The 20,811-nt window shown below is 46.8% G+C and overlaps 1 protein-coding gene across 1 annotated transcript; it reads right to left on the reverse strand.

Moving 5' to 3' along the window:
• Positions 1-580: 580 nt before the first annotated feature.
• On the reverse strand, positions 581-3,630 carry LOC123442669 (gibberellin 20 oxidase 2-like). The gene is made up of 3 exons (XM_045118777.1): positions 2,982-3,630; positions 2,573-2,897; positions 581-1,105 (listed from the first exon to the last, which is right to left on the reverse strand). The coding sequence occupies exons 1-3, from the start codon at positions 3,596-3,598 to the stop codon at positions 818-820; spliced, it is 1,230 nt and encodes a 409-aa protein (XP_044974712.1). The 5' UTR covers positions 3,599-3,630; the 3' UTR covers positions 581-817.
• Between the last annotated feature and the right edge of the window lie 17,181 nt (positions 3,631-20,811).

Below are 20,811 nucleotides of genomic sequence, written 5' to 3' on the forward strand. Positions count from 1 at the left end.
CGATACTGCTAACGTAGATACTAGTAGCGCTTTCAATCGAGCGCTACTCCTAACAGGTTAGATGTAGCGCTTTAGCAGTAGAGCTGGCCCCAGCGCTACTAGTAAGGGTAAAACCAGCCCTACTGGTAGCCTTTCTTCTACTAGTGCCTAGTTGCGCTGTGGCTGCGGAAGGCCCGCGCAGGAGCTCGCTGCCGTCGCCGCCACTGAGTTTTGCGGCCACATATTTGTCAGTGTTGTAATAATAACTAAATTGTTTATTTTTGATTTAGTTTTGATTTATTTAGTTTTTGTTTGATCTTTGATGTTGTATACAAGTTTGTAATTGTTGTTTGTGCTGCCGTGCGCGCTACACTCCAGCACGCCTGTTGGAGCGCTGCGTTTCTGTCGTGCAGGATTTCAGAGCAGCTGTCGAACCATACCTGTGTCGTGGGCGCTATGCCAGTGAATGGAGCGCTGCAAACGCAGTTTGTCGCGCGCGCGACAATGCAGCGGCGGAGTTGCTCTTAGACCCGCACTTCTCCGGCTTGCGATCCTTCCACAACTACCTACTCTTGCTATTGGGATGATTATAGCTAGTGTCTCGATTCAAAAGTGCATAATAGATTATTCATTATGAAGGAAATATGAAAAATACACACAAAGATCAACGTATATGCTTAAGTTAATTATTACATGTTCTAGACTAGGGCTTGCATAAGGCGCGGCAAGAAATATACACACTATTTAGTTAGTTAGCTCACATAAGAAACACAAGCGCAGAGCTAGCAGACACAAGTGGTCGTATACAACAGCTGAGACAGATGATACATCACACACACTAGACAGTCCCTTGGGCCTGGGGCGTGGCGGGGCAGCTGGGCAGGTCGAGCCAGCACGCGAAGGCGTCGAGCGTGCGGGCGTCGGCGCGGTAGTGGCGCTGCGTGAATCGCATGAGCTCCGCCCAGGTGAAGTCCGGGTAGAGCCGCGGCGCCGGCGCCGGCGAAGGCGGCGGGCGAACCACCCGGTCCTCCTGCGGGGCGAGGAAGTAGGCCAGCGACCGGCGCTCCTTCTCCCGGTGCACCACCGCGCGGTGGAGGCAGCTCTTGTACCGGCCGTTCGACAGCGCCTGCAAAGCCAACAACAAAGAACCAGTCACCAATGCAAGTGAACCGTTAAACCCAACGCTCTGTGCTCGTTTGCCATTTGATTTAGGCAGCTGGTATGGTATGGTAAAGGGAACCCGAGGAGGAAGCAGAAGCAGAAGCAGAGAGATGTCGACACGCGGGCTGCTCGCCGCCGGGATACCAACTCGACACGGTTTAGAGGAGAAGATCGAGGACGGTGCGGTCGAGCACGACGAGACGTGCGGAGTCGAGTCGGGTCGAGCGGTGTGCGCTCCGCTGCCGCGCGCACAAGCAAGCGTAGGGGGGAGGGGCAGGCAGAAGCTAGCTAGGAACACAAACCCTTTTGGCGTCACCCACCGCTACGGGGGAGGGGGTCCCGCCGGCCACCACGGCCTGCCTGCCTGCCTTCTTGCGTGTGTGCGTCTCACCTCCTTCATGCCGGACAAGATAGGCAAGCGTCCAAACCGGCTAAAAGAGAAAGAACCGTATATCCTTTTCACGTCACTCGCTCTTGGCGGTTCAGGAACTTGATTGGAAAGAGAGGAGTAAGAGTAATGCTACATCTACGTAAATGTTTACGTACGTTTACGGGATAGTCTGATTTAGCAATCATTGATTGGATTAAGAGGGGATGAGGCCCACCCATCCCTGAAAATAAGGAGGCATGTGTAAATTAGTTGGAAGGTTTAGTAAACGTAAGTAAGATTTAGTAGGTCTAGCATTCGTAAGGACGCATAAGATACATGTGTGTGCGCGCGCGTTTAGACAAGTCAAGACGTGCATGAATGCGTTACCGGATACTATGGTGGCGAGTAAGTCTAACAGTTAATAAATCATGTCTAAGTTGAGGATCTTTCATCGGCCGGGCCTAACTGGTTGAGGATGCTACCGAACAATTGTAAAGTTTTAAACGATTTCTAATCAATTGTACGAGTGGTATTGTTTCTTTGAGAAATACTACAAGAACATATAGTAGACACACAATGCAGTTAAAATTGAAAACACACAATATAGAGACTTAGCAAAACTGTAAAATGAAACATGCAGCTCGTTCGATCGTTAGCAAACCATTTGGTTTCTTCCCATCCTTCTCACTTTTTCCTTCCGCCGGCCTGTCGTTCCCGAATCCCGCCTCACAACAATTCATGTTGCCATGCTCGGGGTTTGTAAATCCTCTCGCAGTCACTCCTAGTTTTTTTTAGGGATGCAGTCGCTCCTACGGAGTTGTTGCCTTAGAGGCTATTGTGTGTCCGTGTTGATCACTGTGGAGTGCGAAGATAAACAACTATATGCGCTAGTGACACTAGCAAGGTGAAGTCGTAGATCAACGGCCGGTTCTCTGGAGCGACAACTCCCGTACTTACCGAATATAGTTTAGAACAAATTAAGCAAGCGGCAGTGTGTACGTTCCTGTAGACATCATACCAGCTATCCCATACCATGACCGGCAGACCGGGAAGTGTACGTACCATGAAGGTGTCGCCGATGTTTACGACGAGCTCGCCGGGCTTGGGCCGCACGGAGCGCCATGCGCCGTCGACGAGCACCTGGAGCCCGTCCACCTCGCCGTCCTGCAGCAGGATGGTCAGCGCCGACGGGTCGCAGTGCGGCCCCGTCCCCAGCGTCCGGTCCGGCTCCGGGCACCGCGGGTAGTAGTTGCACCTCATGATGGAGCTGCCGTCGGCGAAGAAGTCCCTGTAGTACCCTCTCCCCAGCCCCAGGCTCACCCCCAGCACCTCCATTATCGCCAGCGACGCGTCCTCCATCGCCTCACAGTACTCCTGGTACACCTCCCTGCAGCCATGCGTACGTAATTTAGGTGTGTGGTGACTGCCATGCCAACATCCAAATGCAGAGCAGCTAAGTCGGTTTACTAACCCTAGGTGCATGAAGTCGTCGCCAAGGGCGGAGGTGAAGTAGTCGACGACGTGACTGCTTGCGCGGGCGCCGACGTCCTCGTGGACGTGGTTGTGGATGAAGGAGAGAGTCTCCTTCCAGGGAAGCTTGGCGGCGAAGCGGTCGGCGTGGGCGGAGGCGTACCCTTTGACGGTCCCCGGGGATCGGCGGGCGCGCTGCTTGGTGGCGAGCGGCAGGCGGAAGAAGTCCGCTGCGCCGTCGAGCGCTGCTTGGGCCAGCGCGGGGTCGACGCCGTGCCCGGTCACCTGGAAGAAGCCGTGGCTCGCGCATGCCTCGGCCACCTGCGCCGCGGCGCGGGCCATCCCGGCGGCGCTGTGCAGGGCCGCGCCGATGTCGACCACGGGCACGTCCAGCTCCAAGATCGACGACGGCCGCGCGTCGGCGTGGGGCCAGATGAAGGGAGCCGGGATTTGTTTCTGCTGCCGCCAGAGGTCGAGGACGTCCTTGGCATTCTTGCTGTCTGTCGCGTTCGCGTCCCGAGGAACGAACGGGACGTGAGGACTCCCAGCAACTTCCATGGCAGGAATCGATACTGCTGCATTGCCATTGGCTTCTACAAAGTTCGACACGTCCACCATGGCAAACACAAGAAAAACTATATGCTACTGGTGGGCGGGTTTGAAGGAAGCTTGAGGGCTTTTTATACCGAGAGACGAGCCGGGCCCGTTTGATGCACGACAAAGGGACAAGTCAAATTTAGCACAAGTGAAGGTTTAATGTACAAACTCCACAAAAATCGCCCACATGTCATATAATATATCTTTTTCTTTTCTAATATATATACCCACATGCACCCATATCATGTATTCCCTCCATCTGAAAATATATGTCATAAAAATAAATGTATCTAGATGTATTTTAGTTATATATATATATATTATTTTTTATCCATCTGTGTGACAAGTAATTCCGAATGAAGTGAGTATATTTATAAAGAAAAGGATGAAGAAACCCATCCATCAAGTTATAATGTTCGCCTTAGGCCGAGCACCGGACCGAACAACTACCCGCGGTGGCTGCACCTAAACAACCAAACAGTATCTATATCTGACTTTGCAAATTCAGCCTCCCTCCTGTATGTCCACGAACGCGTCCGGACATGTCCACGGATGCATCCAGACGGTCCTTCATATTTCGGTTTCCGTATTCACATATCTCATCTCCGTACTTTTAAATTCATGCAAAATCATGCACGTCGATCCCATACGCCAGTGTTGCACGTAAATAATAAATGCTAGTACAAATCATACATAGTATTTACATAAAGTTTATTTGAAGTGCACAATCAATCATTTGATATTTAATTTTCATTGTGGGTCCGTATATGCTTCATCAAATCATTGAGTAGTTGTGTGTGCACCTGACAAAAAATGCGGTCAAACATTGTGTCGAACACATCCACCGAAGGCGGAGCAAGAGAGTTGCCGGACGTATCGTGGTGTCTTCCCGGCCGGCGACGATGTCCACCGCTACGAGGATGGGACAGCAGACTGCTCTGTCGGACCTGACGGGGTAGAGGCTAGGAACGGTGGCGGAGCGCGCGTGTTGACGGAGCTGCGAGACACACGCCACGGAGGAGGAAGAAAAGAGGAAAGAGCAAATGGATCCGGTAGTTCTGTCGGGTGGACGTAGGACAATTTGTGGTGGGGCCGGGCTGTCGGGTACGATGTGGCGGGCGTGCTCGGGTGCGTACAGGCTCCCTCATATCCGTCTCATATTTAGAATAAATATGAAGGGTGCTGGTCAACCTGGGCGTTTGTAATTCGTTTAAGAAACTCGTCTGGATTGAAATTTCGTGATCGGTCAGTTATCAGGTAGTTTCTCCGGACGTATGAGACGGATTTGAGATTGTCGGCTGTAATGACAAACAAATGAGACATGTCACTTTTAAACAACCCATCACTCTGCCAACCCCTACCCTCATCATAGATCCTCTTCACTTGTACGTCCGAACCGATAATGCATTGTCAAAGACAATTACATTGCAATGTTTTCAAAGCTCCCAACAAACCAGCAACATAGGAGCATCTCTAGCAGACCTGGTATATGTGGTCAAACCCATAAAAGATTTTTGTTTTACACTTTTGGTCGTAAAAAGTGTGCAGAACAGACACCATAAAAGTGGTCCAACCAATAAAATTTTGAAGGGGACCGACAAAGTCACACCGAAACCCTTATTTTTGAAGGTTGGAAGGCCGATTCTTAAGGGGCCCATATACCGGTCAAACCTCGTCGGAGCAAACACGCCGCCGCGGAGTTTGCCGGAATTCATCCAAAACTTGCCGGAATTCATCACCGCACGTCGAAAAAGGTCGCTGGACGCCGCAATCAATCGCTGTCGGTTTGAATTGGACGAGCTCGACCTAGCCATGGCCTCCCATGACCTCAGCCTGGCCGCCGGAATCCTCCCAGCACGGCATGCAAAGGGGCATGGCTCGGCCAGCGCGGTTGGCAACAGAGCAAGTCGTTGACGATGGAGGCGACGTGGCATGGCCGGTGGGCGACAAGGCGTGGCCGACAAGGCTGGGCGCGACTGACATGGTGATGGGGCGCGACCGATGGGGACGGGCCGCAACCGACGGGCAACAGGGCATGGCTGACGGGCGACGGGGTGCGTCCGATGGGGTTGGACGCGGCCGGCGTGGCCGGCACGGTCGGCTGGAGGAATGGGCGGCCGCTGCCAGACCAAAGGAAGGAGTTCTTTACCGCCGTTTTACAGTTTCTTGTTGGAGTTATGCCCTAGAGGCAATAATAAATATAGTTATTACTATAATTCCTGTATCAAGATAATCGTTTATTATCCATGCTATAATTGTATTGAATGAAGACTTATATACATGTGTGGATACATAGACAAAACACTGTCCCTAGCAAGCCTCTAGTTGGCTAGCCAGTTGATCAAAGATAGTCAGGGTCTTCTGACTATGTACAAGGTGTTGTTGCTTGATAACTGGATCACGTCATTAGGAGAATCACGTGATGGACTAGACCCAAACTAATAGACGTAGCATGTTGATCGTGTCATTTTCTTGCTACTGTTTTCTGCGTGTCAAGTATTTGTTCCTATGACCATGAGATCATATAACTCACTGACACCGGAGGAATGCTTTGTGTGTATCAAATGTCGCAACGTAACTGGGTGACTATAAAGATGCTCTACAGGTATCTCCGAAGGTGTTCGTTGAGTTAGTATGGATCGAGACTGGGATTTGTCACTCCGTGTGACGGAGAGGTATCTTGGGGCCCGCTCGGTAATACAACATCACACACAAGCCTTGCAAGCAATGTAACTTAGTGTAAGTTGCGGGATCTTGTATTACGGAACGAGTAAAGGGACTTGCCGGTAAACGAGATTGAAATAGATATGCGGATACTGACGATCGAATCTCGGGCAAGTAACATATCGAAGGACAAAGGGAATGACATACAGGATTATATGAATCCCTGGCACTGAGGTGCAAACGATAAGATCTTCGTAGAATATGTGGGATCCAATATGGGCATCCAGGTCCCGCTATTGGATATTGACCGAGGAGTCACTCAGGTCATGTCTACATAGTTCTCGAACCCGCAGGGTCTGCACACTTAAGGTTCGACGTTGTTTTATGCGTATTTGAGTTATATGGTTGGTTACCGAATGTTGTTCGGAGTCCCTGATGAGATCACAGACGTCACGAGGGTTTCCGAAATGGTCCAGAAACGAAGATTGATATATAGGATGACCTCATTTGATTACCGAAAGGTTTTCGGAGTTACCGAGAATATACCGGGAATGACGAAAGGGTTCCGGGTGTTCACCGTTGGGGGGGGGGGCAGCCCACCCCGGGGAAGCCCATAGGCCTTGGGGGTGGCGCACCAACCCTTGTTGGGCTGGTGGGACAGCCCAAGAAGGCCCTATGCGCCATAGATAGAAAATCAAAGAGAAAAGAAAAAAAAAGGAGGTGGGAAGGGAGAGAAGGACTCCACTTTCCAATCCTAGTTGGACTAGGATTGGAGGAGGACTCCTCCTCCCTTGGTGGCGCAGCCCTTGGGGCTCCTTGAGCCTCAAGGCAAGCCTCCCGTCCCCTCCTCCTATATATATGGAGCTATTAGGGCTGATTTGAGACAACTTTTGCCACGGCAGCCCGACCACATACCTCCACGGTTTTACCTCTAGATCGCGTTTCTGCGGAGCTCGGGCGGAGCCCTGCTGAGATTAGATCACCACCAACCTCCGGAGCGCCGTCACGCTGCCGGAGAACTCATCTACCTCTCCGTCTCTCTTGCTGGATCAAGAAAGCCGAGATCGTCGTCGAGCTGTACGTTTGCTGAATGCGGAGGTGCCGTCCGTTCGGCACTAGATCGTGGGACGGATCGCGGGACGGTTCCTGGGACGGTTCGCGGGGCGGATCGAGGGACGTGAGGACGTTCCACTACATCAACCACGTTCACTAACGCTTCTGCTGTGCGATCTACAAGGTTACGTAGATCGGAAATCCCCTCTCGTAGATGGACATCACCATGATAGGTCTTCGTGCGCGTAGGAAAATTTTTGTTTCCCATGCGACGTTCCCCAACAGTGGCATCATGAGCTAGGTTCATGCGTAGATGTAATCTCGAGTAGAACACAAAAGTTTTTGTGGGCGGTGATGTGCGTCTTGCTGCCCTCCTTAGTCTTTTCTTGATTCCGCGGTATTGTTGGATTGAAGCGGCTTGGACCGACATTACTCGTACGCTTACGAGAGACTGGTTTCATCGCTACGAGTAACTCCGTTGCTCAAGGATGACTGGCAAGTGTCGGTTTCTCCAACTTTAGTTGAATCGGATTTGACCGAGGAGGTCCTTGGATAAGGTTAAATAGCAATTCATATATCTCCGTTGTGGTGTTTGCGTAAATAAGATGCGATCCTACTAGATACCCATGGTCACCACGTAAAACATGCAACAACAAATTAGAGGACGTCTAACTTGTTTTTAAAGGGTATGCTTGTGATGTGATATGGCCAACGATGTGATGTGATATATTGGATGTATGAGATGATCATGTTGTAATAGATAATATCGACTTGCACGTCGATGGTACGGCAACCGGCAGGAGCCATAGGGTTGTCTTTAAACTAACGTTTGTGCTTGCAGATGCGTTTACTATTTTGCTAGGATGTAGCTTTAGTAGTAATAGCATGAGTAGCACGACAACCTCGATTGCGACACGTTGATGGAGATCATGGTGTGGCGCCGGTGACAAGATCGTGCCGGTGCTTTGGTGATGGAGATCAAGGAGCACGTGATGATGGCCATATCATGTCACTTATGAATTGCATGTGATGTTAATCCTTTTATCCACCTTATTTTGCTTAGAACGACGGTAGCATTATGAGGTGATCTCTCACTAAAATTTCAAGACGAAATTGTGTTCTCCCCGACTGTGCACCGTTGCTACAGTTCGTCGTTTCGAGACACCACGTGATGATCGGGTGTGATAGACTCAACGTTCACATACAACGGGTGCAAAACAGTTGCACACGCGGAACACTCGGGTTAAGCTTGACGAGCCTAGCATGTGCAGACATGGCCTCGGAACACATGAGACCGAAAGGTCGATCATGAATCATATAGTTGATATGATTAGCATAGGGATGCTTACCACTGAAGCTATACTCAACTCACGTGATGATCGGACTTGAGCTAGTGTAAGTGGGGCATGAACCACTCAAATGACTAGAGAGATGTACCTTTTGAGTGGGAGTTTAGCAAGTAATTTGATTAAGTTAAACTCTAATTATCTTGAACATAGTCTAAGTCCACTTTGAATATATTTGTGTTGTAGATCATGGCTCACGCAACAGTCACCCTGAATTTTAATACGTTCCTAGAGAAAGCTAAGTTGAAATTTGATGGAAGCAACTTTGTAGACTGGGCTTGTAATTTTAAGTTGATCCTACAAACTAGGAAGAAGTATTATGTCCTTAATGCTGCGCTAGGAGATGAACAACCCGCTATGGCTGACCAAGATGCTAAGAACGCTTGGTTAACACGTAAGGAGGACTACTCAGTAGTTCAATGTGCAGTCTTGTATGGCTTAGAGCCAGGACTTCAATGTCGCTTTGAGCGTCATGGAGCATATCAGATGTTCTAGGAGTTGAAGTTTATCTTTCAGAAGAATGCCCGGATCGAGAGGTATGAGACCTCCGATAAATTCTATGCTTGCAAGATGGAGGAGAATTCGTCTGTCAGTGAACATGTGCTCAAAATGTCTGGATACTCAAACCGTCTAGCTGAGCTCGGGATTGAACTCCCGCAAGAGGCTATCACTGACAGAATTCTTCAATCACTGCCGCCAAGCTATAAGGGCTTTGTGTTGAACTACAACATGCAAGGGATGAACAAGTCACCCGGCGAGTTGTTTGCGATGCTAAAAGTCGCAGAGTCTAAACTCCGTAAATCGCATCAAGTGTTGATGGTGAATAAGACCACTAGTTTCAAGAGAAACGACAAAGGAAAGAAGGGTAATTCAAAGAAGAGCGGCAAGCCTGTTGCCAATCCGACGAAGAAACCCAAAGCTGGACCTAAGCCTGAAAGAGAGTGCTACTATTGCAAGGGTATGGGTCACTGGAAGCGAAACTGCCCCAAGTATCTGGCTGATAAGAAGGCGGTCAAAGAAAAATCTGGTATATTTGATATACATGTTATTGATGTGTACTTAACCGGCTCTCGTAGTAGTGCCTGGGTATTCGATACCGGTTCTGTTGCTCATATTTGCAACTCGAAACAGGAACTGCGGAATAGGCGAAGGCTGGCGAAAGATGAAGTGACGATGCGCGTAGGAAATGGTTCCAAGGTTGATGCAATCGCCGTCAGCACAGTTTCACTTCAGTTACCATCAGGATTAGTTATGAACTTGAATAATTGTTATTTAGTGCCTGCGTTGAGCATGAACATTATATCTGGATCTTGTTTATTGCGAGACGGTTACTCTTTTAAGTTAGAGAATAATGGTTGTTCTATTTCTATGAGTAACATCTTTTATGGTCATGCACCCAGTGTGAGAGGATTGTTCATACTGAATCTTGATAGTGATAATACACATGTACATAAAATTCAGACCAAAAGAGTTAGAGTTAACAATGATAGCGCCATGTTTTTGTGGCACTGCCGCTTAGGTCATATTGGTGTAAAGCGCATGAAGAAACTCCATACCGATGGACTTTTGAAGTCACTTGACTTTGATTCACTTGACACGTGCGAACCATGCCTCATGGGCAAGATGACTAATACTCCGTTCTCCGGAACAATGGAGTGTGCCAGTGACTTGTTGGAAATCATACATACCGATGTGTGCGGTCCGATGAGCGTGGAGGCATGCGGCGGATATCGTTATTTTCTCACCTTCACTGACGATTTGAGCATATATGGTTATGCCTACTTAATGAAGCACAAGTCTGAAACATTTGAAAAGTTCAAGCAATTTCAGAGTGAAGTTGAAAATCATCATAACAAGAAGATCAAGTTCCTACGGTCTGATCGTGGGGGTGAATATCTGAGTTTCGAGTTTGGTGCTCACTTAAGACAATGTGGAATTGTTTCACAATTGACACCGCTGGAACACCACAGCGTAATGGTGTGTCCGAACGTCGTAATCGTACTTTATTAGAGATGGTGCGATCTATGATGTCTCTTACCAATTTGCCGTTATCGTTTTGGGGTTATGCATTAGCCACAGCTGCATTCACTTTAAATAGGGCACCATCAGAATCCGTTGAGACGACACCATACGAACTGTGGTATGGCAAAAGGCCAAAGTTGTCATTTCTTAAAGTTTGGGGATGTGATGCTTATGTCAAAAAGCTTCAGCCTGAAAAGCTGGAACCCAAAGCGGAAAAGTGCATCTTCATAGGTTACCCAAAAGAGATAGTTGGATACACCTTCTATCTCAAATCCGAGGGCAAATTGTTTGTTGCTAAAAACGGAGCATTTCTCGAGAAGGAGTTTCTCTCGAGAGAATTGAGTGGGGGGAAGATAGAACTTGATGAGGTTGTCGAACCTCTCATCCCTCTGGATGGTGGCGCAGGGCAAGGGGAAACCCTTGTCGTTGCGATGCCGGTTGAGGAGGAAGTTAATGATGATGATCATGAAACTCTGGTTCAAGTTCCTATCGAACCACGTAGGTCGATGAGACCACGTGCTGATCTAGAGTGGTACGGTAATCCCGTTTTGTCAATCATGTTGTTAGACAACAATGAACCTGCAAATTATGAAGAAGCAATGGTGGGCCCAGATTCCAACAAATGGCTGGAGGCCATGAAGTCCGAGATAGGATCCATGTATGAAAACAAAGTGTGTACTTTGAAAGTACTACCTGAGGGCCGCAAGGCTATTCAGAACAAATGGATCTTTAAGAAGAAGACGGACGCTGACGGCAATGTGACCGTTTATAAAGCTCGACTTGTGGCAAAGGGTTTTTCACAAGTTCAAGGAGTTGACTACGATGAGACATTCTCACCCGTAGCGATGCTTAAGTCTGCCAGAATCATGTTAGCAATAGGTGCATTTTTCGATTATGAAATCTGGCAGATGGATGTCAAAATGGCGTTCCTTAACGGTTTCCTTAAGGAAGAGTTGTATATGATGCAACCCGAAGGTTTTGTCGATCCTAAAAATGCTAACAAGGTATGCAAGCTCCAGCGATCCATTTATGGACTGGTGCAAGCATCTCGGAGTTGGAATAAACTCTTTGATGAGGTGATCAAAGCATTTGGGTTTATACAAGTGGTTGGAGAATCTTGTATTTACAAGAAAGTGAGTGGGAGCTCTGTGGCGTTTCTAATATTATATGTGGATGACATATTACTGATTGGAAACAACGTAGAGTTTTTGGAGAGCATAAAGGATTACTTGAATAAAAGTTTCTCTATGAAGGACCTAGGAGAAGCTTCTTACATTCTAGGCATTAAGATCTACAGGGATAGATCGAAACGCCTGATAGGACTTTCACAAAGCACATACCTTGATAAAGTTTTGAACATGTTCAAAATGGGACAGTCCAAGAAAGGGTTCTTGCCAGTTTTACAAGTAAGAGATTGAGTAAGACTCACCGCCCAGCAACTGATAAAGATAGAGAGCATATGAGCACCGTCCCCTATGCTTCAGCCATAGGATCTATCATGTATGCAATGTTGTGCACTAGACCGGACGTTAGCCTGGCCATAAGTATGGCAGGCAGGTTCCAGAGTAATCCAGGAGTGGATCACTGGATGGCGGTCAAGAATATCCTGAAGTACCTGAAAAGGACTAAGGAGATGTTTCTCGTGTATGGAGGTGACGAAGAGCTCTCCGTAAAGGGTTACGTCGATGCAAGCTTTGACACAGATCCGGACGACTCTAAGTCGCAGACCGGATACGTATTTATGCTTAATGGGGGTGCTGTAAGCTGGTGCAGTTCCAAGCAAAGCGTCGTAGCTGATTCTACATGTGAAGCGGAGTAAATGGCTGCCTCGGAGGCGGCTAAGGAGGGTGTCTGGATGAAGCAGTTCATGACGGATCTTGGAGTGGTGCCAAGCGCACTGAATCCAATAACCTTGTTCTGTGACAACACGTGTGCCATTGCCTTAGCAAAGGAACCACGGTTTCACAAGAAGACCAAACACATCAAACGACGCTTCAACTTCATCCACGACTACGTCGAAGGGGAGGACAAAAATATATGCAAAGTGCACACGGATCTGAATGTAGCAGACCCGTTGACTAAACCTCTTCCACGGGCAAAGCATGATCAACACCAGAACTGTATGGGTGTTAGATTTATTACATTGTAATTCGCATGGTGATGTGAGGGCTAGATTATTGACTCTAGTGCAAGTGGGAGACTGTTGGAATTATGCCCTATAGGCAATAATAAATATAGTTATTATTATAATTCATGTATCAAGATAATCGTTTATTATCCATGCTATAATTGTATTGAATGAAGACTTATATACATGTTTGGATACATAGACAAAACACTGTCCCTAACAAGCCTCTAGTTAGCTAGCCAGTTGATCAAAGATAGTCAGGGTCTTCTGACTATGTACAAGGTGTTGTTGCTTGATAACTGGATCACGTCATTAGGAGAATCACGTGATGGACTAGACCCAAACTAATAGACATAGCATGTTGATCGTGTCATTTTGTTGCTACTGTTTTCTGCATGTCAAGTATTTGTTCCTATGACCATGAGATCATATAACTCACTAACACCGGAGGAATGCTTTGTGTGTATCAAACGTCGCAACGCAACTGGGTGACTATAAAGATGCTCTACAGGTATCTCCGAAGGTGTTTGTTGAGTTAGTATGGATCGAGACTGGGATTTGTCACTCCGTGTGACGGAGAGGTATCTTGGGGCCCATTCGGTAATACAACATCACACACAAGCCTTGCAAGCAATGTAACTTAGTGTAAGTTGCGGGATCTTGTATTACAGAACGAGTAAAGGGACTTGCCGGTAAACGAGATTGAATATTGGATATTGACCGAGGAGTCACTCGGGTCATGTCTACATAGTTCTCGAACCTGCAGGGTCTGCACACTTAAGGTTCGACGTTATTTTATGCCTATTTGAGTTATATGGTTGGTTACCGAATGTTGTTCGGAGTCTCGGATGAGATCACGAACGTCCCGAGGGTTTCCGGAATGGTCCGGAAACGAAGATTGATATATAGGATGACCTCATTTGATTACCGGAAGGTTTTCGGAGTTACCGGGAATGTACCGGAAACGACGAATTGGTTCCGGGTGTTCACCGGGGGGGGGGGGGGGCAGCCCACCCCGGGGAAGCCCATAGGCCTTGGGGGTGGCGCACCAGCCCTTGGTGGGCTGGTGGGACAGCCCAAGAAGGCCCTATGCGCCATAGATAGAAAATCAAAGAGAAAAGAAAAAAAAGGAGGTGGGAAGGGAGAGAAGGACTCCACTTTCCAATCCTAGTTGGACTAGGATTGGAGGAGGACTCCTCCTCCCTTGGTGGCGCAGCCCTTGGGGCTCCTTGAGCCTCAAGGCAAGCCTCCACTCCCCTCCTCCTATATATATGGAGCTATTAGGGCTGATTTGGGACAACTTTTGCCACGGCAGCCCGACCACATACCTCCACGGTTTTACCTCTAGACCGCATTTCTGCGGAGCTCGGGCGGAGCCCTGCTGAGATTAGATGACCACCAACCTCCGGAGCGCCGTCACGCTGCCGAAGAACTCATCTACCTCTCCGTCTCTCTTGCTGGATCAAGAAGGCCGAGATCGTCGTCGAGCTGTACGTGTGCTGAACGCGGAGGTGCCGTCCGTTCGGCACTAGATCGTGGGACGGATCGCGGGACGGTTCGTGGGACGATTCGCGGGGCGGATCGAGGGACGTGAGAACGTTCCACTACATCAACCGCGTTCACTAACGCTTCTGCTGTGTGATCTACAAGGGTACGTAGATCGAAAATCCCCTATCGTAGATGGACATCACCATGATAGGTCTTCGTGCGCGTAGGAAAATTTTTGTTTCCCATGCAACGTTCCCCAACATTTCTTTCACAGTTTCTATTCAGGCATAGCTAAAGTAGACCTTCAAATATCTTTTTTTTGATCCGTATCCCATTTTTACAGTTTGTGTTTTTACACGGTCTGCTAGAGATGCTCTAAGAGTATGCAAATGCATCTTCTCCTGCATCGAAGGTTGTAGCAAATCACTCCAGGCCAGGATGCCATATTTCCCCAAAGGTACCAGTCCTCATACATGAAAGCCAGAAAAAACATGATGTAATATTTCACGCATAGAAATTAACACCATTAGAAGATCTAGGAATAGATTCTATATACAGGGCATATGTCATGCTCCCATGCTAAATGTATTTTTTGTTGGATTATTGCTCAAGCAATTTGACTTGCGGTGTAGAATACTCGTGTGTGTATAATTAACCTACAAAAAAATTATTATATATGCCAAACCATAGATCAGTAGAAGTATTGGACGCGCCTTGGGTCGTTGATGCATTTGGATTTCTTAAGGAAAATTACTCACTCTGTTTAAAATTATATAGTGTATTTAAAAAAATCAAACATTTTATGTGCAATTAAATTTGTAGAGAAATATATCAAAATTGATAATATCAAATTGGTAGTATTAAATTAATCATGAAACGTATTTTCATACTTTTTTGTTTAATATTTTGGATGGTTTTTCTTTAAACTTGATCAAAGTTAAAGAATTTTATTTTCCAAAAAATACCATTTTTATTTTGGAACTGATGGAATATTTAGTTTGAAGGGTGGGGTGGAGGTGATGGAGTGTGTTTCATTTTATTTATAATACGGTGATTTAATGTGCCTTTCATGGTGTGGTTTTGTGTTATTCATTAACCAACATATATTTATAAAGGGGGAATCTGCATCGGTGGCTGTAGTAGTATCACATGGTGGACATTCTTATTTATAGGTGGTGGGAGGGTGCGTGAAATTGATATGTTTTGAATAGGTCATTTGATACTGACTGATGGAAAAATCGTTGGCCCGCCAAAATCCCAACCAAACCAAAATTGAATACCTCAATTGAATGAAAAAGCTTTAAAATTAGGGAACAAAGGGAAGTAAAAATTAAATATGAGAGTTCCTTGAATTGTTTTTGATCCGGTCAAAATTGGGTGACCCAAGTCTAAATTGAAGATCTCAGTTAATTATAAGGCCTTAAAAATAAGAAGCATATTGTATAGTATAAAAATGAATAAGAGAGCTTTGAGAAATTGTTGACCCATTCAAAATTGGATGAGTCGTTTTGAAATTAAAGACCTCAGTTAATTCCAAGGCCTTACAAATTAGGAAGCATATTGTATAACAAAAAAATTGAATGAGAGAGATTTGAGAAATTATTAACCCGGTCAAAATCGGATGACCTAATTTTAATTGAAGATTTCAATTGAATATGGACACTTCAAAACTAGAAAACTTAGTGTTATAATAAATTATACGGTGTCTCGACTTTAGCAAGAGAACCGAAGGATTCCCCACCCCTTTCATCACATCGTATATTGCATGCATTAGATGACAAAAACCAATGTTAACAAAGATATCATTAAAATTGAAAATCTAGATTATTTTTTAGCTTAAACCGGTAGTCCTATTCACAATGTAGTTTCACCATTAAATTTGTCGGCATGAGATCTTTGAAGATATATCTGGTTTTGGTAGGTCTCGGTGGTTTTTTCAATTCAAAGTTACCGTGCTGGAGTGTGTAAGTTAACAACTTGCTCACACAGAAGTTACACATCATTAAAAATGAATACTTTTCTTACTAGTTTTATGATTTTTAGTTTCAAATTTATCACTTCGGTACTAAAGAGCTGTTAATATTGGCCACATCTTGTTACGTGCAAACATTACATGGATTCTTAGACTATGCCTCTCAAAGCTTCCTAATCGTCCGGTTGGACAACTCAGTCACGACTCGGACATGAAAGAGATTAAAAAAGTCATACAATTGGACTCCCATCCCTACATTCCCGTCAATATGTCTCGAATGATCGGCACTTCCACTGGTGGAAAAAGGGCCTTTGGTCGCGGTTCGCAACTGCCATTAGTCGCGGTTGCGCAACCGCGACCAAATAGGCGCGACTAAAGGCCCCCCCTCTTTAGTCGCGGTTGCTTAAGAACCGCAACTAAAGGCCCGTCCACGTGGGCGCCAGGCGGCCGTCGGGGCGGAGGACCTTTAGTCGCGGTTCTTCTGCCCAACCGCGACTAAAGGCCCCCCCCTAAACCTGTTTTCTGTTTAATTTGTATTGTTTTATTTCTTTTGTGCTTTATTTTAATTTTGAAGGAGTTTCACATATTCTACGGTACTACATACATGCATATGAATGTACAATTTCAAACAAATTTGAAATTAGAACCAAAAAGAATTCAAGAGGAATATACAATATATATTCAATATCATCGGATGACCATATACAATTTTGAACAAGTTTCCATACATAATTTAATGCATATGAAGTTCTACGTCCTCGTAATGGTGTTCTCCTTTACGATGGAGGACTTCCCTCCTGAACCATCCAGCTAGTTCCTCTTGAAGTGGTCGGAAGCGAGCTTCTGGACTAAGCATCACCCGGAGGTTATTCCGCTGAGCATTGGTATCACTCGGAACCCGCTCAGAGGTGTATCTCCGGATCATCTCACAGACATAGTATCCACATAGATTGGTCCTTGCTGGCTGAATATCCCCACCATTCTTAGCCTTTGACCTTTTGAATTCTAGCTCTTTTTTGAATTCACCGACCTTTGTATCTACGAACCGTCTCCAAACCCTACGAGGCAAAGAAAATTAAATGAACAAGAGAGTTATTAGTTACTTGATATTAGGAAATGAACGAAATAGGCCGATCGATATAGAGCGCAAATGAATGAAAATAATTACTTCTGCAGCATTCTTCTCATGCCGCCCCAAAGCTTTGGATCCATATTCAGAGAGTCGTGGACGAGACATTCTGAGGTGTCAACTTTAATTACTAGCAGAATCCAGTGGAACCTGCGGACACGATACATGCACAGTACGTCATGCATAACTCATCGATTAGCCGGCCACATATCATGCATGGAGTAAACAAAAGAGAATGTGCTCAAGACAGAAACACTCACCCAAAATGGTAAGGAAATAGAATATCACTTTTGAGTTCCTGCTTTGTAAGAAACTGCCACAGGTCTGCCTCCATGTCGGCGGGGTGATGCTCCAACACATATCCATTAACGATGTGTGGGTCAATGAACCCAACATCATGGATGTTCCTTACTCTGCATTCCTTAATCTTCATTCTGCATGTATAATAGCGGACACAACAATATAGTTACGACATATATATAGTGCAGGCAATATGAACGAGATGGGGTATAAATAAATCACTTACAGAACGTAGCAACTGATGATAGATTTGTCGAGCTCGCGCAGATTGAAAAGCTGGAACAATTCACTCAGATGAATTTGTACATAGTAATGTTTGAAGTGATGCTCATATCTAACTTCCGCATAAATATAATCTTTGGCGTTTTTATTTTTTATGTAACCCTTGTACCATTTCACCAGACCTTTCATTTGTGGAGGTAGATCCTCTTCCTGCGCAGGCTCGACGAGAGGCCCATTCTTCACATATGTAATTACTACCTCCTTCACTGGCGCCTCATCAAGGCCTAACATTTCACGAAGAGTAATACCTAAGTTGGCCGCTTGTTCTCTGGCACTCGTTACAGTCAATCCATGTGCTGCCGCAGCTGCTATGATATCGGGGTCATCCGGACCGGCGGCTTTCACTATAAGCGGGGCAATCGATTGTTTACTTTGTTCCCCGAGCTGGGCAACTCGTTTCCCGCTTTTTTTACTTTCTAATTCCGTTTTCTCGGCCTCCTCCAAGGCTTTGTTCTCCTGGTTCTCCGCCCGCTCTTTCTTCTCCTTCAACATGAGTGCCTGCCTACGAAGTTCACGTGCATAGTCGTCAGGCAGATTCTTCGCGGCTTGGGACGGTGTGCTCAAAAATGACTTAGCCCACTTCTTTTGCTCATCAGAAAATACTGGCTTGGGCTCGGGCTCTCTTTTCTTCTTGCAGTCCGCCTTCCATTTCTCATGATCAGCAGCCGCCCTCGCGGCAGTTTCCTCGGCACTACGTTCCCAAGGCCTTGTGGGGAGAGGCTTCAGTGATGGCTCCGGTACCTTTGTGGTCTTAGGTACATAAGGGTCCGGGTTAATAATCCAGGACTGCTTCTGCTTCTTTGCCGGAGGTGGATTGGGGGGTGGCGTCTGATCACCCGCCGGACGAGGACTGGGGGGCGGCGTCTGATCACCCGCCGGACGTTGTGGACTGGGGGGCGTCGGCTGACGTGACGGAGGTGTAGGTGAACCGTCACCACCACCACCACCACCACCACCGCCACCGCCACCACCACCACCGTAGGGGGGTGGACTTGTTGTCCTTGGCGCCTCGCCTGGAAACTTGATAAACTTCTTTTGCCATAGAATGAAATGGCGCTTGACATCTCCAAGTCTTTTCTCCCCTTCAGGTGTAGCAATGTCAATCTCCAGGTCCTCAAACCCTTGGACTATGTCCTCCACCGTGACACGAGCATAGCCATCTTGAATGGGGTTGTTGTGGTGGAGTGCTCCAGGTAAACATGGTAAAGCACTGCCGATGGCTACCTTCATGGACATGTTCCCGATAGGATAATACAGATGACATTCTTTCATCTCCTTTATATCGTCCACGGGGTAGCGAGGAGGCTCCGGTGCAGTAATTTCGACCACCAGAGGCTCCGGTGCAGTAATTTCGATCGTCGGTGCATCTGCACCAGCTGGTGGGGCCTCCGTGGAAGCCACGCTGCTTCTCCGCTGCTGGCTTCCGAGATCCGCTGGATGATCTTCATGCTGTGCCCGAACATCTCTTTCGGCTAATAGTACACTCACGGTTTTCTTCATCACATCCATTTCCGATGCCAACCGCGCCACAACATCTGCTTCCCGATCCATCTTTCTCTTACGGCTTCTGTAACCGTACGGGTCATCGTTCTGGGGGAACCCTATTTTCCACGGAATGTTCCCCATGCCTCGTACACGTCCTCCGTGTTCAGGATTCCCGAGGGCTTTTGTCAGCGCGTCGTTCTCTCTGTTGAACTTGATCTTCCCCTCTTGAGCATCCCTCATTGCGTCAATAAGGGCTTGGGTGGGTTTAATTAATTTGCCCCGGTAAACACACTCCCCTGTCTCCGGGTTCAGCGTTCCCCCATGCCCGTACCACCAGCTTTTGGCCCTTTGGTCCCATCCCTCCGTACCTGGACGGATTCCTCGCGCCCTCAGCTCGTTCTCCATCTTCTCCAACCTAGGCACCCAAATGCGATACCCTCCTGGCCCCATAATATGATTGTACTCCTTCTTAGCCGCATTTTCCTTATTTCTTTTCAATATTTGAATGAACTGCTCCGATTTCTTTTGCTTCACAAATTCTGGCCAATCATGTTTCAGTTTCTCATATTGTCCTTTGAAATCCGGAGTCTTGTTCTGCTTGACAAAGTGACAAAGGGTTTTTGGCGGGTTTTTGCGTTCCCGCGCCCCCCCACCTTTAGTCGCGGTTGGGATAAACCAACCGCGACTAAAGGGTTTTTTCGTTCCGGCGCGCAACGACCTTTAGTCGCGGTTGGTCTGGCCAACCGCGACTAAAGGTATTTTTCAAAATACTTTTCTTTTTCAATATCTTAAAGATACAAATAATATATCAAAAAATTCAGAAAAATAAAACTAATTCAATTCAATATGTTAAAAACACAAAAATTATATCAAAAAATTAAGAAAAATAAAACTAATTCAATTCAAAATGTTAAAAATACAAATAATATATCAAAAAATTCAGAAAAATAACACTAATTCAATTCAAACGTCCTTATCCCACCGACAGTTTTCTTAGATGACACAAAAACCACATTTAGTCCCGGTTGCACCAACCAGCCGGGACTAAAGGTTAGATGACCAGCTCTGGATTCCTCTTCTTCCCGCCATTTCTTCCCTGTCTTCCCGCCTCTTTCTTCCCGCCACTTTCTTCCCGCCTCCTGTCTTCCCGCTCCCATTTTTCCCGCCATTTCTCACTACATATATGTAGCCCGGCTTGGCCAGCATTATCACATCTCTACAATCTCTCATCACTCTCTCATGGCTTCCACCGCACCCACTCTAACCTACCAGCAGGTGGAGGAGCTTTGCGCCTCGAACTACCCTTGTCCACCGGGCTACCGCGTCCCCACCGGCTGGAGCCTAAGCGCCGGCGGCGTGCCGGTC

The sequence above is a fragment of the Hordeum vulgare genome, chromosome 1H (genome assembly GCF_904849725.1).
Source record: "Hordeum vulgare subsp. vulgare chromosome 1H, MorexV3_pseudomolecules_assembly, whole genome shotgun sequence".
Classification (NCBI taxonomy): domain Eukaryota; kingdom Viridiplantae; phylum Streptophyta; class Magnoliopsida; order Poales; family Poaceae; genus Hordeum; species Hordeum vulgare.

Coding starts and splice junctions, on each gene's coding strand:
- LOC123442669 (XM_045118777.1), bottom strand. CDS start 3,598: ATGGTGGACGTGTCGAACTTTGTAGAAGCCAATGGCAATGCAGCAGTA. Junction 2,898..2,981: donor GACGACTTCATGCACCTAGG/GTTAGTAAACCG, acceptor GCATGGCTGCAG/GGAGGTGTACCAGGAGTACT. Junction 1,106..2,572: donor ACATCGGCGACACCTTCATG/GTACGTACACTT, acceptor TTGGCTTTGCAG/GCGCTGTCGAACGGCCGGTA.